This window comes from Pimephales promelas, chromosome 18 (assembly GCF_988280905.1).
Source record: "Pimephales promelas chromosome 18, fPimPro1.hap1.1, whole genome shotgun sequence".
Classification (NCBI taxonomy): Eukaryota; Metazoa; Chordata; class Actinopteri; order Cypriniformes; family Leuciscidae; genus Pimephales; species Pimephales promelas.
In genome coordinates this window covers 872,899-888,990 of record NC_142786.1, presented here as the reverse complement: position 1 = coordinate 888,990, position 16,092 = coordinate 872,899, and the positions used below count along the sequence as shown (strand labels likewise).

Here is a 16,092-nt window from a genome sequence, read left to right as displayed (position 1 = left end):
TATATATATTTTTTATTTTTTAGATTTTCCATTCACATTTTTATTTTATTTAAAGGTTTGGTCATTTTTAATAGTTATTGTTTTTTTTTAATATATATAATGGCTATGTAGTTTTTATTTATTTTTATTTTTGTTTTAGTTATTTTATATTGAACTAAATTAAAAATTATTTCCGTTACTATTTATTTAATTTGAAATGTTTTTATGTTTTTTGTTTTAGTTTTAGTTAACAAACTAGAAATAATTACAGCTGTGATTTTGATACATTATTCATCGAGACAAAAGTTCAGATATTTTTATGCACAATTTTCTCAGAGGCAACTTGAGTTTTGAAAAAAAATTGAGACTACTTTAATGTACAGATAGTATGTACAATAGTGTTCTAAAATAATATTTAAATATAATCTAACAATATAAAATAGAATGTTAGTACCTGTATGTAACACAAATAGGAATATGTGGGGAAAACGATTTAAAAAATGTGTTGATTCAGGGTTCAATTATTGCCATATTATTAAAATAACTGAAAATAAGTTTGTTAAAGCTCTAAAAATATTGGGGGGGGGGGGGTAAAATAATAAATTAAACCTAAATAGAAATATTTAACTAATATAAACATTTAAGCTAAAAAACTAAAAAGCCAAATTCAAAATACTAAAACAGTAAATAAATAATAGCTAAATAACACTGGTGCCAGTGTAAATGCCCACACAGACAGACACACTCTCTCTCTCACGAACACACACACACACAGACAGACACACTCTCTCTCACACAAACACACACACACACACACACACACACAGACATCACTCTTTCTTCAAAGCATGTATCTGTGGCCTGCGCCGTCAAACTTTTAGCACCTGTCATCCCGCGGCCCGCCGGTCGATGTCTTCAGCGTTCGGAGAGGAGCGAGAGATCAGAGGCGAGAAACGGGTCAGGCCCGGCCCGGGGTCACACAGAGGTCAGCTCCGGTTAGGAGGCCACGACTAAACTAAACGGGACCAGACAGAAATCCGGTCCGTCTCAGCGTGAGGTTATTCGTGGAGCGCTGATCCAGGACTCATCCGTGTGTCTTATAATGGTATTACGTGGTTCCCTTGGATGGATACAGGAGATGAGATGGAGCTGACGGCAGCAGACGCGGCCAAACCCGCAGAATATTCAATCCGCAATCTGCATCTGTGCATATACGCACATCTAATCCACTGGCTTCATCTTAGGTTCAAAAATATCATGCAATTCCCCAGATGTGCTTTAGAACAAACACCGAATTTCATTTTATTCTAGAAAAGGAGTTTGTTCATGCAAAAGCCATCATGTTTCTCATGCAAAACTATCATTTGGCTTTAAAAGATATAGTGCACGAGCTGCTTTTGTTATTTTCGAAGCTTGATAGCATCTGTTCACATTGAATGAACAATTTGCAATATATCGTCCTTTCTGGAAGAAAGTCATTCTGGTCTGAAGTGAGTAAATAATGTCAGAAATCAAAATTTATTCCTTCTATTCTGTTATATTGGCCTTTTCACTGGTAGTACAGTATGAAAAGGACCAGATTGGATTAATCAGCTGCATTTCTGCAACATTAATTATCAGAGAAAAGCATTTTACAGAGGCCTTAATTAGTATTATGTTGTTTTAACTCCAACTGCATTTCTTTCTTTCTTTTTCTGTGGAACATAAAAGAAGATATTATGAAGACAAAACAACTTTGGACCCCATTGACTTTCAATGTGCACAAAAACACCCACTGAAACATGTTTCAAAATGTCTTCTTTTGTGTTCTATAGATGAAAGAAAGTCATATAGTGAGTAAATGGTGACAATGTTCACATTTACTTGACTTATTTACTCATTTAAATGTTATGGTTGACATTTGGTTGACAAAACAGAGAGAAACTTGACAAGATTAACAGGACTAAAACTCACATCGCCTGACATACAGTATCAGAGAACATGTACAAGTCATTATTTACTCACCGTTGTTGTTCCAGTCCAGTGTGCATTTCTTTTCTCACAGAAACATCATTGGACCCCATTGACTTTCACTATATGGATAAAACAACAGTTATTTTTCTTTTAATCTTTTGTGTTTTTTTACACAAAAAACAAAGTCATGCAGTGATTTTGATATGATTTACTCCTTCAAATGTTATGCTTTTCCCTTATAGTACAGTAAGAGAGAGAAACTGGATTTGAATATATATATATATATATACACTGTTAAAAAAATATTGATGGTTTAACTTAAAAAAGTAAGTAACCTGGTTGCCTTAAATTTTTAAGTTCATTGAACTGGAAAAAGTGAGTTAATACAATGAAGGAGATTAATTTAACCATCAGAAACTCAAAATTATATGTTGTCTGAACTAAACAATTTTTTCAAAATTTTTTCAAAAGTTGATTTGACAAAAGAAAAAAATGTTGTGTTAACAAATCTTGAAAATATTTTTTACAGTGTGTGTATATATATATATATATATATTTTTTTTTTTTTTTTTTTTTTTCTGTGAACTGTAGAAAGCAACATGGACGTTTACTGCATGGACAGAAAAGCATTTCTCATATCTTCTTTTGAGTTCAACGGAAGAAAGTTCTGGAGGTTTGGCAGGAGTAAATGATGACAGAACTGGGTGAACTCTTGCTTCAGCGTTGATTTGTTTGGGGCTTGTGTTACGTGGAGTCCAGGAACATTTAGGGGTCACTTGACGTTACTGAACATTTACACAAAAAGCTCTGACAGCAAACAGGCATCGGATACTCAATGAGCGCTGATTGAAAACACTGACATTCATCTCTTTAAAGAGCGAGTGTCACTGACCTTCATGTGCAAATAAATCCTGATCCCAGAAAACAGGGAACGTTCCCTCAAAGCTATGAACAAACGCTCTTCCAGTGACATTAATACGCTTGTTCAAAGTTATCTTTCAGTTGGAATGTTCGTCTAACATTTTTTGAATGTTACTTGTTTCGGAATGTTCAGAGAACGTTCAAATGTAACATTCTCGTAATGATTGCAGAATGGAATGTTGCCGGATTTTCAAGAGCATCAGAGATGACGTTTAAATGTGACCGTTCTCATATGTGTGTTAGGCATGCAGACGAGAGCAGGTGAAAGCAGACGCGAGCGCAGACGAAACACACTAATGGCTCAGTTTCTCAGCTCGCCTCCCGCCGCGGCGCTCAGCATCGAGGTCCTCTAATGAGACGTACGGCGTTAATCCTGTCAACGGCGTTCATGAATCTAGCGCCGAGCAAAGGCTTCAGCGGCCGATCGCATCATAAAGCAGGAATGCAGCGCTTTCATGTGCTGATGGACTCTGACAACAGTTCCTTCCCCTTGACGGCGACCCCTGACCTCTGGCCACCGGGGGTCACTCAGCTTTTATGGGTGGCCACAGAACACGGCGAACGGGTCAGAACGGGAGCGGGTTTACGAGGAAACGTAAACTTTGGGCTGAGTTGGAATGAATCTATGCGTACGAGCCGTAATTCAACTTTATTTGGTTTTCTGGTCGTCTTGAGAGATGGAAACGCTCCTCTAAAACCAATCCGTGCTCCCCGTGACTGAGAGAGCTGCGCTTTTATCGGTCGCTTTATGGAGGTTTGTACAGTCGTCTGTGAAATACAGACAGACAGACAGACAGACAGACAGACAGGTAGACAGGTAGATAGATAGATAGATAGATAGATAGATAGATAGATAGATAGATAGATAGATAGATAGATAGATAGATAGATAGATAGATAGATAGATAGATAGATAGATAGATAGATAGATAGATAGATAGATAGATAGATAGATAGATAGACATAGATAGATAGATAGATGGATGAAGTGATGGATGGATGGAGGGATAGATAGACGGATAGATGGATGGATAGATAGACGGATAGATGGATGGATAGATAGACGGATGGATGGATGGATGGATGGATAGATGGATAGATGGATGGATGGAGGGATAGATAGACGGATGGATGGATGGATGGATGGAGGGAGGGAGGGATAGATAGACGGATGGATGGATGAATGGATGGATAGATGGATGGATGAATGGAGGGATAGATAGATGGATGGATGGATGAATGGAGGGAGGGATAGATAGACGGATGGATGGATAGATGGTTGAATGGAGGGATAGATAGATGGATGGATGGATGGATGGATGGATGAATGGAGGGATAGATATACGGAAGGATGGATAGATGGTTGAATGGAGGGATAGATAGATGGATGGATGGATGGATGGATGGATGAATGGAGGGATAGATAGACGGACGGATGGATGGATAGACGAATTGGATGGTGGGATGGATTGGATTGGATGGATGAATGGAGGGATAGATAGACGGACGGACGGACGGATGGATGGATGGATGGATGAATGAGGGATAGATATACAGATGGATGGATAGATGGATGAATGGAGGGAGAGATAGACGGATGGATAGATGGATGAATGGAGGGAGAGATAGACGGATGGATGGATGGATAGACGAATTGGATGGTGGGATGGATTGGATGGATGGATGGATGGATGGATGTATAGACGGATTGGATGGATGGATGGATGGATGTATAGACGGATTGGATGGATGGATGGATGGATGGATAGACGAATTGGATGGTGGGATGGATTGGATTGGATGGTGGGATGGATGAATAGATCTAACGAGGTGTTGACATAGCTTGAGGGTAAATATGTCATCTGTCATCATCTGACCTCAGTAACGTTTGATACGCCTCGAACATTTAGCGACGGCACCGCAAGGCCTGCGGTGATACACCACTGTCACATCACGAGTGTATGCGGAGGAGTGACATGACAGGTCAAAGGTCACGAGTGCATGACAATGCGTGACACAACAGGTGAAGGTCATGAACGTCTGGACGGTGACTGTCCTGCGCTTGACTTTGACACGCGGCAGATTAATAGCAAACAATATCATTTTCAGTATTGTTCAATTTAAAATACATGCATAAGTCCTTTTTATCGCCCGCCAATCAAACATCATTATTCTAATCAGTAAAAGCATGTAATCTATAGATAAATAAGTCAAGTTAAGTAAAGTTTAAAACAACTACAGACATGCTTTTAAGAAAAATCTTAAGAAGCTTGATCTATACAGTCAGCACCTACTAAAACGATATTTACAAAGCGCTTATGTTGTTCATTATCCATGTACATAAATGAGTGTTTAATGTGTATGTTATACCACAGCTGGTGTAAATCCAGCGTTTAATGTTGTTTATGTGTGTATGTGGTGTGTTTAATACGCTTTTTTCCATGTGTGCGTTGATAAGTGGACAGCATTCCTGAGTATTTCCTCCTTAAAACTGCAGTGAACCAAAGACAGTCTCAAAAACACGCTTTGGTGTTTCTGACGTCACAAACCACCTTGTAACCAATCAGATCAACCTGTGATCGTCGACCAGTGGATCTCTGAGTGAGTAAGTGGAGCTCATTTGCATATTCAGAGAACCGTGCATACTAAATGAGCCCAGGGTGTCGAATTACACTCAAGCTATTTTAAGGGCATGAAGACATTTTTCCAAGTAAAAAATGTCTAAATATGTCATTTCGGTGATCAAAGATGAGTTTTAAGGGATAAAATTACTGTGACTGATCCCAAATCTTCCACCAAAGCCTCTGAGAGTTACAAAAGAACATTTAAGACTATTACCGTCCCTTATGTATCTGTCCCGTCTAAAAGCACACTATTGATTTTGAGTGACCCTGATTCACCCGCAGCCTTTCGCCCGACTCGCTCGGAGAGAGACAGAGAAACCGAGGGAGGGAAATAAAGACTGGGTGGCATTTCCAGTCAATAATAAAATGAGAAAGACGCTTTCAGGGGCGGAGGAGTGTTGAGGAGACGCGGCGGGGCCCTCGGGGGCCGAAACAGACATCTTGCGCCTGGTCACCGAGGTCCCAGACCGGAGAGGACAGCAGACTCTTATTTCCTCCTCAGGCTGGCAGCCAATCAGTTTCCAGCTGAGTTCCAGCCCCCCTCTCTGTCTTTTCACAGATTTTTAGCCCCTTTTCCCCAAATTCTTCACACATCTCTAGATTGCACACATGCAAACACACATACACACACACATATCATAAACACACATCTGCACACGGATAATACAGTGTATTGTGAAGCGTAAATATACAAAGCAACTTCCAAATTTCCTGATTCAAGCTGTTGATTTAAGCAATAATGTGAACACGTTTGAAACATGATGATGCATTTACCGGTATATGATTGGCTAAATAAAGCAATAAAATTAAAGCAACTTCCGAAGCTTTGTCCATTATATTCATATAAGATTCCAAGCTGTTGATTTAAGGAATACTGTGAAAACATTATGATGCATATACATAAAGCGATTAAAATAAAGCCACTTTTAAATCAAATTACATTTAATGAATAATGCAAAAACGTGACGCATTTAAAACATCTCATGCACTTTCAAAGCTTCATTCTACACTCTTAAAAATAAAGGATCCAAAACGTCAACATTTACCTAATCTAAAGAAGCTTATGAGGAACTGAAAGATTTGTTATGGAGCCATCGATGCCGTTAAACAGCCTTTCTTTGTACGAGTGTGTCTGCTGGTCTGAACGCTGAAGCAGAATTCAGTATTCTGCACGGAGAACTCGTTCTCATCTCAATATTCCTCTTAGCTGGGAGCTAATCCTTGTGAATCTCACACCTTAAAAACTACAAGGCATTTGGGACCCGGGATCTGTCAGGTGAGAACGCATAATCATTCCTGTGTGTGTGTGTTTCGCAGGTGCCCTGTGTGGATCGTCTTTACATCACACCTTCTCATACCATCAGTTGAGATCATTTCAGGATTTGATTTCATAATTTAGACACAGCGGCTGAGCTGAGACGACGAGGCGACGTGAGCCGGAGTCCGAATCTAACTTTGCTTTTCATTGCATACATAATCAACGAGTATAAACTTCCAGATTTGAAGACTGATTTAATTCCTGATTTAAAGTCAGAATTAAACAGAAGTTGCGCTAGTCTTTTCTTCTCTATTGAGCCGTATATCCCAGTGGGAAGTGGGCGGGGCTTGATTTAGTTATGGTTTCCTATTGGTTGATTTCATGTGAGTGACAGGTTGCCCCGCCCACATCATCAGAGAAGGGACATTGCTCTAATTCTGATTCAAGATTACCAGGAACATGAATTTAAAACAATAATGATGTGCACAGATAAACTGCAATATTCCACTACAAAAAAACGAATCACTGATTTTGATTTCATGGTGACTTTAAGGGAAAAAAAATGTGTCTTTTCTTACAAATGTTACCCTAAAATCATATTAGTATTAATGATATCACCTTTAAAGCGAATAAAATGAGCTCAAATGCAGCAAATAGTGTGAATAGGTTAATGGTTGACGGTGTTATTTTTTAGTAGCCTAATATAATCACAACCTGTGACTTATTAAATGTATCACAGACTCTTTAATTTAGCATGCAGCCCATGGCTGTCATCATGGAGTTTTAATTACAATGCCGAGCTAAAGAGAGTCAGTGGATGGGTTTGATGAGGACACCCGGTGGGTTTTTCATTAAAGAGCGCTCGCGCTGAGCGTGTGACCCTTTCCGGGTAACCGGCCATTATCGCCACCCGGTCCGCGTGGTTCCGTATCGTTATAAAGCAGCGATTCCGTGCGTTTGTCTCTCTCTCTTTTATCAGATTTGAGGTACAGAAGGGTTTTAATAAGGCGGTGTCTATCCGCCCGGCTGTCTCTTCCTTCACGATCACCGGCTCCTTCACACGGAAAAATAATTGGCCGGTTTCCCTGAGCTTGGAAAGAGGTTGAGCCGGGTGGGATTTGCCTTTCCCCCGCCCCTCTCTTTTTATTACCACCGCCTGATGATAAAGACAATCAGATATTACCTTATGGTGAACTGGGGCTCAATTGTTTTTCCATCTGTTGACCTGGGTGGTGTTTTCTTTTCCTTTTTTTTTCGCGTTTCGAAAATGTGTTCAGACATTGTTTAAATCGTGTGCATACGTTTTGATAAATACAACCTGCGTATTTCGAGCTCAATATCACAATTTAAAAGGACGCAATGTTTCGCTTTAAATATTTAAACGTAGCCTATAATCATAAATGCATGTTTAATAAACAAATGCGAGTATTTTATAAATAAAGACTTTGTTTAGTATAGCTTAAAGCAGACATTTATTTAGGAATAATGTAAACATCAATTAAACTTTAATTCATAGATGTATCCATTATTATTATTTGTGAAATTAAGTTGGCTAAATAAAAAATGATTAATTGCACTTATTATATGTACTTTAACTAAAAAAATATTTTTATGTATAGGCTACTATTATTAAAGGCGCAGGTTTTTTAAGAACTCCTCAGGTGACGCACGCGTGCGCGCCCCACTCACTCACTCACCTCGTGCACGCTGAAAACAATCTCCAGCAGTGTTTCGTCCGAATCATGAAGACACTGAAATAGAGTTCACAATAGAATTACACATTAGAACACGTAGATTAGGCACTTAAATACAACAATATTTTTTTATACGGGGAATGCTTTGGGTAATTGCACGTTAAAATCTCACGGAATTTGTGAACGTTTACTTACGCTGCTGCTGCTCGAGCTCGTTAAAATCTGAGCGCTTTTTGGACTCCGCTGCTGAAAAGAAGAGAAGAGATTGAGCCTAAACACACTGAACCGGAGAGGGGTGGTGAACTTTAACCTCCACGACACGAGCAACTCTAGGCATGGCGGTCCTGACTGACAGTCTGTGGTGAGTTTGCTTTCCTCATTAATCGTTTGTTAATTATTTTGGTTGCCAAGTTCAGTCGAGCTCAAGTGTATTTAGATCAACCGCTCTCAGGTCAGCCTGGAGGACTCGTTAATTGTTTTGTTTTCAGTGCATCGAAAATGGTGTCAATCCACTTCCAAGTTCCTCAGTGGGTTCAATGTCAGTCTCAAATTAACACTCATTAATTGGCTTGAAACGAATTTTGAAACGTTCTATGATAAGTATGTTTTTAGTCAACTTAGATGCATTCCACGTTAATATAAAAACCCAGGGGGTGTTTAGCAGGGCCGGTTTTAAGTCAATAAAAAAATCACTCTTAAAATTGTAGGTTCCAAAAAGGGGGGGTTCGATGCAATATAGAAGAACAATTGGTTCCCTAAAGAACCTTTCAGAGAAAATCTCTGAAGATAAAAAATATTCCTTGGTGTACAAAACATTTTAATAATCAAAATATAGCGAATCTTTAACTACAGAAAAATGCTGGGTGGTTTCTACGTCTGGATCAAATATGAACAAACACAACCGTTGATTTAAAATTAAGTGATTTTTTTTTTTAACCCAACGGATTTTTTTTAAAATTATCAGTCAAATTTTAAACCCAATGGTTGTCTATTTGGTTCATATTTAACCCAAATATCGTTAAACCCAGCTTTTTGTGCAATGGAAAGGGGTTCATTGACGCTAAAGGATTTTGAAGCCATCAATATTTATTTAAGCGTGTAGAAGCCTTAAATAATTAAAAAAGAGAAAGTGATATGTTTTTAACAGTAGGCCTAGATAAAACGAGAGCCAATGAGAAAACGGTCAGAACGCACGAATTGCGAAGGCTCCGCCCCCTCGAGTGAGATAGAATATATAAACTCTCTCAAACAATTCTGTCACTCACACAGATTACAGTTGAAAATCCGGAGGTGTCGCTCTAGAGGTCAAACTGCGGGGCGCACGGAGCCTCGTCCTGGTGTGATCTACTTATTGATCTCGACCAGCTTTTGATTGATCCTCATCCCCGTATCAGTGTATTGAAGAATGCAGTTAGAAAGCATCCTCCCTGGCGCATCTGTAAACTTACCCAAGACCTTCTACAACCTGTCGACGTCCTCCGAGAGCACCAACAACAGCCCGGGGTCAACGCAGATCGATTTTCAGGACATGGACCGGACAGATTCCGAGCAGAGCTCCGGTGCCAAGAAGTTCTTGAGTGGCGGGAACACGCTGATGGATGAGGCGGACACCGAGAGCTTCACCGGGACTAAAGCAACAGCGGCGGCGCCGGACGCGCGGAAACCTTCTCCGGTAATCGGTGGAGATGACGAGCTGTCCAGCGCGCGCCGCTACAACATCGACGAACTGGGCACTGATCGTTATTTCATATCATCTTCCCAACCGAGCTCCGACGTGACCAACCCGTGCTCTCTCTTCCCGTACGGGGGTCAGACCGGCTCGGTGTACAGTGGCTCGAACGGGTCCAGGTATTCGTCGTCTCTGCATTACGGCTCGGTTCTTCCACCCGCCGGGTTCTCATCCGCCGTGTGCGCCAGTCGGAGTCAGTTTGGAAGCGGCTATCAGTTCGGACAGGGTCCCGGGTGCCTGTACCCGTCCTATCCCGGACCGGGCTCCAGTTTGAGCTCGATGCCCATCCCGGGTTCGGGCTCCGCGACCAGGGCGCAGGTTTACCTGTGTAACAGACCGCTGTGGCTCAAATTTCACCGCCATCAGACGGAGATGATCATCACCAAACAGGGCAGGTAATGAAGAAGTTTAAGAACTCACTCTATAAACAAAAATGTCGGTTTGGATCCAACCGTTAATTTAACTGTATTTTTTAAATCCAACGGTTGGTTTTAAATTCAAATTTGAAACCCAACGGTTGGTTTTGTCCATGTGCTGAAAAAAGCCAGCATGTTTTAGAGTGCTGCTGTAGGCTAAATAAAAAATGCTGTTAAAGTTTTGCTTTAAAATTAAGTCATTTAGAACATAAATGTTTAATAATTTAGAGGGTGCGTGGTTTAAAATGTAACATTTTGAACAGGAAAAAAAACCGTACAAGATGTCTTTGAATAACGAATATTATTTTCTCAGGATGGTAAAACGAATCGGTCATTGTTAATTCTTTTATTAATAATCATATTTGCAGGCGAATGTTCCCATTTCTAAGTTTTAACATCACTGGACTGAACCTGACGGCGCATTATAATGTGTTTGTGGAGATTGTTCTGGCCGATCCGAACCACTGGAGATTTCAGGGCGGGAAATGGGTCACCTGCGGGAAAGCGGACAACAACATGCAAGGTGAGGAGAAAAACTGAGAAGAATTGGAGCAACATGACAACCTGTTATAACTGCAGTTAGACGTGTTCGGTGACGGGTTTTCTTCTCCTGGAAAATATAAATACAATCGTATTCGAGTATGGCCTTTATAATTAAATGCAACGAAAAAATAAATTAGAAATTCGTTTTTTGAGTGGGATTTAATCTTCATTCGATGCTGGTATAAACGAATAGATTCGATGTATAGAATCTTCCGTAATATAATTTATGAATATATGATTGTTTCCAACGACGCTTGAAATTCAACGAATTAATTCAAACAATTTCAGAGCTAAAACAAACGTTACCGTTTATGCGTTACTTTATTTAATCTTCGATATTTTTTCACACTTTAAAATGGAATTTCGTTTGAAAATGAAAGCAGTTTCAATGCAACGAAAGAAGTTTCGCATTTAATGTGAGCGATTTGCAGCGATGACACTTGAGCACGCGGGGGTGAACGTGTTATTCTCCTATGTGTATTATAATCATTCAAAACAAATCGCTCTTAGTCATGATACATCTGTTTTTACATGAAGGATAATAATTTTCAATGCAAAAGTCCCCTGCTTCATTTAACCCAACTAATAATTTAATAAGGCAAAACATTAATGTTCTGCGTGTGTTTTTCTGCAGGAAACAAGGTTTATGTTCACCCTGAATCACCAAACACTGGGGCACACTGGATGAGACAAGAAATATCATTCGGGAAACTGAAGCTAACCAACAACAAGGGTGCGAATAACAATAATACTCAGGTAAATAACATCACTCTGTTAAAGAAGTGCAATAGTCAATGTTTAAGTTTTAGACGGAAAATATGAAGGTCATGTTTTTTGTTTTTTTTGCGCAATGAGCGATGTTCTTAAACTATGAATGCATATAGAAATATTAACAAAAAACCTTAGAATACTACTTTATTTTGAATGAATTTTAGTGCATGTTGCAGAGATCCGATGCATCTTGCACATTTTAAAGATAAAGATGAGCGTGTGTGTAAATGTTTCTACCTCACACACACAGTCATCTCAAAGGTCTTCAGTGTGGGTTTGACACCTACAGCAAGCGCTGGCCATGAACTCTGCACAAACACTGTGTGTGTGTGTGTGTTAAAATAGATGATCGTCCTCCAGTCCCTGCATAAATACCAGCCTCGACTGCACATCGTGGAGGTGACGGAGGACGGGGTGGAGGACATGAGCAGCGAAGCCAAAACACAAACCTTCACTTTCCCTGAAAACCAGTTCATCGCTGTAACGGCTTACCAGAACACCGACGTAAGCAAAAACACAGCCACAGCTCCTTTCAGCCACTTCTGCTTTCATGCCGCTTCTCAACTCCTCGTCTTTGTGTTTAATTGCAGATCACACAGCTTAAGATCGACCACAACCCCTTCGCAAAAGGCTTCAGGGACAATTATGATTCGTAAGTGCCTTTCGAACAAAACCTCCCTGACTGAGAAGTGCAAAACCCATTATTGCTGACCGAATTATGAAAACGGCCCCAAAATATAAGGGTGTTCCTTTTGTTAACAACATTTTATGAACCATAAAATGACTCTAACCTTTCTTTTAAACAAAAACATGTTTTGTAAGGTACATGAGTCTGGTTTCAATCTGTATGCATTTATGCTACAGTGCAAAGTTGATAAAATTCAGTAGTATGAATACTGGGACTTTGGCATTATGGGAACACTTCAATTTCAGGTTCATCAGTTTATGCATGAACTAAATTGATCTAATAATGAGCAATTTGTTACAGTATCAAATAAAAATGTTTAATTTTAGTTTGTCAGCTCTGGTCCATTACATACAACTATTATTAAGTAATGTATTAGTAAATGTTGAAATTTAAGAAATATTATTCATGGTTCGTAGCCTACTAATGTAAAGTGTTACCTTTTATATTTGCTTATTAAATTATACAATATTTCTGTAGTGAAGATCTTTAAATTTAGCAAGTTGCCAAAAGAACCTTTTAGTGAAAAGTTCTTAAAATAAAAATAAAAATTCTTGGTGCACAAAACATTTGAATAATCTTAAGAACCTGCTGGATTGTTTCAACACGTTTGGGTCAAATATGGACAAAAATTTAAAAACAAAAAAAAAAACAAAAATTTAAAATTAAGTTACATTTTTAAACCATAACAGTTTGTTTTTAAATTCAAATTTTTAAACCCAACAGTTTGTTTTTAAATTCAAATTTTTAAACCCAACTGTTTCCATATTTAACCCAAACATCAGTTTAAACAACCCAGCATTTTTTGTCCAACAGAAAAGGTTTCATTGATGCTAAAGGTTTTTGGAGCCATCATTATTTATTTAAGTGTGTAGACGCCTTAAATAAAAAAGAGAGAGAAAGTAATATGTTTTGAATGCAGGTAAAGTGGGACTTCATCCAATATGGGAACACTCCAATATAAGGTTCCGTTAGTTAATGCATTAACTAAAATTAGCTAACATTCGTAAGAGTATCTATTAAAAACTGTTAGTTCACGTCAGCTCAGGTTCATTAAATAATATGAACGGATAAAACTTTGAAATGCTTTAAGAATTATTATTCGTGTTGCCATTGAATTCTTTAGTGAAGATCTTTAATTTAGATTTCGCAAGGCACCAGAAAGTGTTATGTTTTGAGAAAGTAATATGTTTTGAATAAAAGTAAAGCAGGACCTGATAAGGTAACACTTCAAAATAAGGTTCCGTAGTTAATGCGTTTACTGAAATTATCGAATAGCGTGTCTATATACATCGCCTCTTGTTAAAGAATGCAATGCGACAAATTGCTAACAGTCCCTCTCTCTCTCTCTCTTTCCTCTCAGGATGTACACGGCTCCAGAGAGTGACAGACTGACGCCCTCTCCTACTGATTCTCCACGGTCGCACCAGATTGTCCCCGGCGCCCGCTATGCAATGCAGCCCTTCTTCCAAGACCAGTTTGTAAACAACCTGCCACAAAACCACCGCTTCTACGGCAGCGAGCGCGCCGTGCCGCAAACCAACGGCCTGCTTTCTCCTCAGAGCGAGGACTCGGCCTCCGGCGCGGCTTCGGCTCAGCGCTGGTTCGTGGGGCCCGTCCAACAGAGCGGCGCATCCACCAAACTAGACCTGTCCTACGATAGCGAGTACTCGGCGTCCAGTCTCCTGCCGTACGGCATTAAACCGCTTCCGCTGCAGAGTCCTCACGCGCTCGGCTACTACCCAGACTCCGCCTTCGCGTCGATGGCGGCCGGTTGGAGCAGCAGGAGTTCGTATCAGAGGAAGATGACCACCGGCTTGCCCTGGTCACCCCGACCGAGTCCTCCGGCCTACACCGACGACCTGTTAACCTCTAAAGACAAGCTTCATGACGAGGGCTCCACCTCGGCCCCGACCGCCGGCACCACCGCCCCCTGGATGGAGGCCCCGCCGGTGCTGAAAGTCGTCGACTCGGGCGACTCCAGCGGGTACGCCATGGCGTGTAAGAGGAGGCGCGTTTCGCCCGGCGGCTCCAGTACGGACGCTTCGCCCACTATAAAGTGTGAGGACTTGAGCTCGGAGGAGTACAACAAAGAGAGCCATAAAGCCATGGGTTATTACGCCTTCTACACAAGCCCTTAAGAACTGCTTTCCAGATCGTTTATGAATTCTCTCTTCATCTCTTATTTTGTTTGAAGTGTTCTACCATGTTGTGTTTTTAATATTTTAATCTGCAAGTGCCAAAGCTTTCGTGCCGCCCCGGTTGTGCTTGTTTATTTGTGAAATACAAACGCTTCTTTTTTGGGGTTTTTTACTTTGTATTCTTTTTAAAGCATGCCCTTTTTAATCTTATTTTTATAAGAAGCCCATAATGTGTTTTTCTTTTTGTTCTTTTTTTCCCCCTTTTATTTAAGATCTCTCTGTTGTACAGTATTTGTGCACTTTAGATTGTGATGTATCTTGTACAAATGTTCTCATGGCACTGTTATGAAAGGTGAAATAAAATGTGCTTTTCATACTTTCTTTGTCTGGGTTTCTCTGCTGTACGTTTTATTTAACGAAAATGTATTTTAAAACTACACTTATTCATGGACTTTATTTATATTAAAAAAAGAACGAAAATTAAATTCGTTAATTTACATAACGTTTTCTTGTTTTAAACGGTCAATTTATAACGTCTAAATATTCATAAACGGCAATTTTGCGGGAACGGGCAAAAAGTTTGTAAAGCGAAGGAAAAAAAAACTTTTTTTTTCGTTGTTTTTAAAATGTAATTTGTATTCATACATTTAAACGTTTTACAGCCATTTAAGAAATAACCCTAATTTACGCAATAAACCAAAAATCCGTGTTATTTTTTTTTCAATGAAGATATGGTTTTATTTTATTTATCTTTAACTAATAATGTTCTAAATAATTCGAGAACAATCTTTGTACTGAACAATTCTCTGAAAATCAACCACAAACGCACCGTTATGTCTTAATTTGAAGGCGCGCGAGTCGTTTATCTTTCTTTTGTCAAACAGGAGTTTGTCGCCTGTATATTAGCAGCTTTTCCCGGAGTTATTTCGGATCATACGAAACGCATTTCAGGGTGAACTTGACAGAGGAAGTCACTGCGGTTCCTCATTTTCTGTGTTATGGCCACTATTTTCTGCGCTTTAGTTGAAACGGACACAAATACATTTTCCTTTTCAGACTAAAAGTGCAAAACACATTTAGAAGCGTTTCTGTACAGTTGCCGCACAATCTTCCAATGCATCCAACAGTCCAAGAACAGAAAGGATGGATCGGATGCATTTCCAGCCTATAGGCTAATTGTGATGAAACGCATGATCTAAAAAAAGTTTACTTTGCAATAACAGCTGTTTTTATAAAAGAAGATGCATTTATATATTTAAACACCCTTCATTTTCAAGACCTACATTTTTGACGCATGCAATTTTCTTAATTGAGGAGGCAAGTGACTTCCTGCTATTTTCTTCGGAAGAGGCTTAATGAAAGTGTGAAAATTACGCAT

The 16,092-nt window shown here is 39.5% G+C and overlaps 1 protein-coding gene and 1 pseudogene across 1 annotated transcript; one reads left to right on the top strand and one right to left on the bottom strand.

The window, feature by feature from the left end:
• Positions 1-8,766, bottom strand: part of LOC120475258 (uncharacterized) — a 44,487-nt pseudogene extending 35,721 nt beyond the window's left edge.
• eomesa (eomesodermin homolog a) lies at positions 8,398-15,090 on the top strand. Its single transcript, XM_039665935.2, has 7 exons — positions 8,398-8,790; positions 9,699-10,553; positions 10,943-11,097; positions 11,752-11,873; positions 12,234-12,392; positions 12,479-12,540; positions 13,937-15,090. The coding sequence occupies exons 2-7, from the start codon at positions 9,835-9,837 to the stop codon at positions 14,712-14,714; spliced, it is 1,995 nt and encodes a 664-aa protein (XP_039521869.2). The 5' UTR covers positions 8,398-8,790; positions 9,699-9,834; the 3' UTR covers positions 14,715-15,090.
• Positions 15,091-16,092: the final 1,002 nt, after the last annotated feature.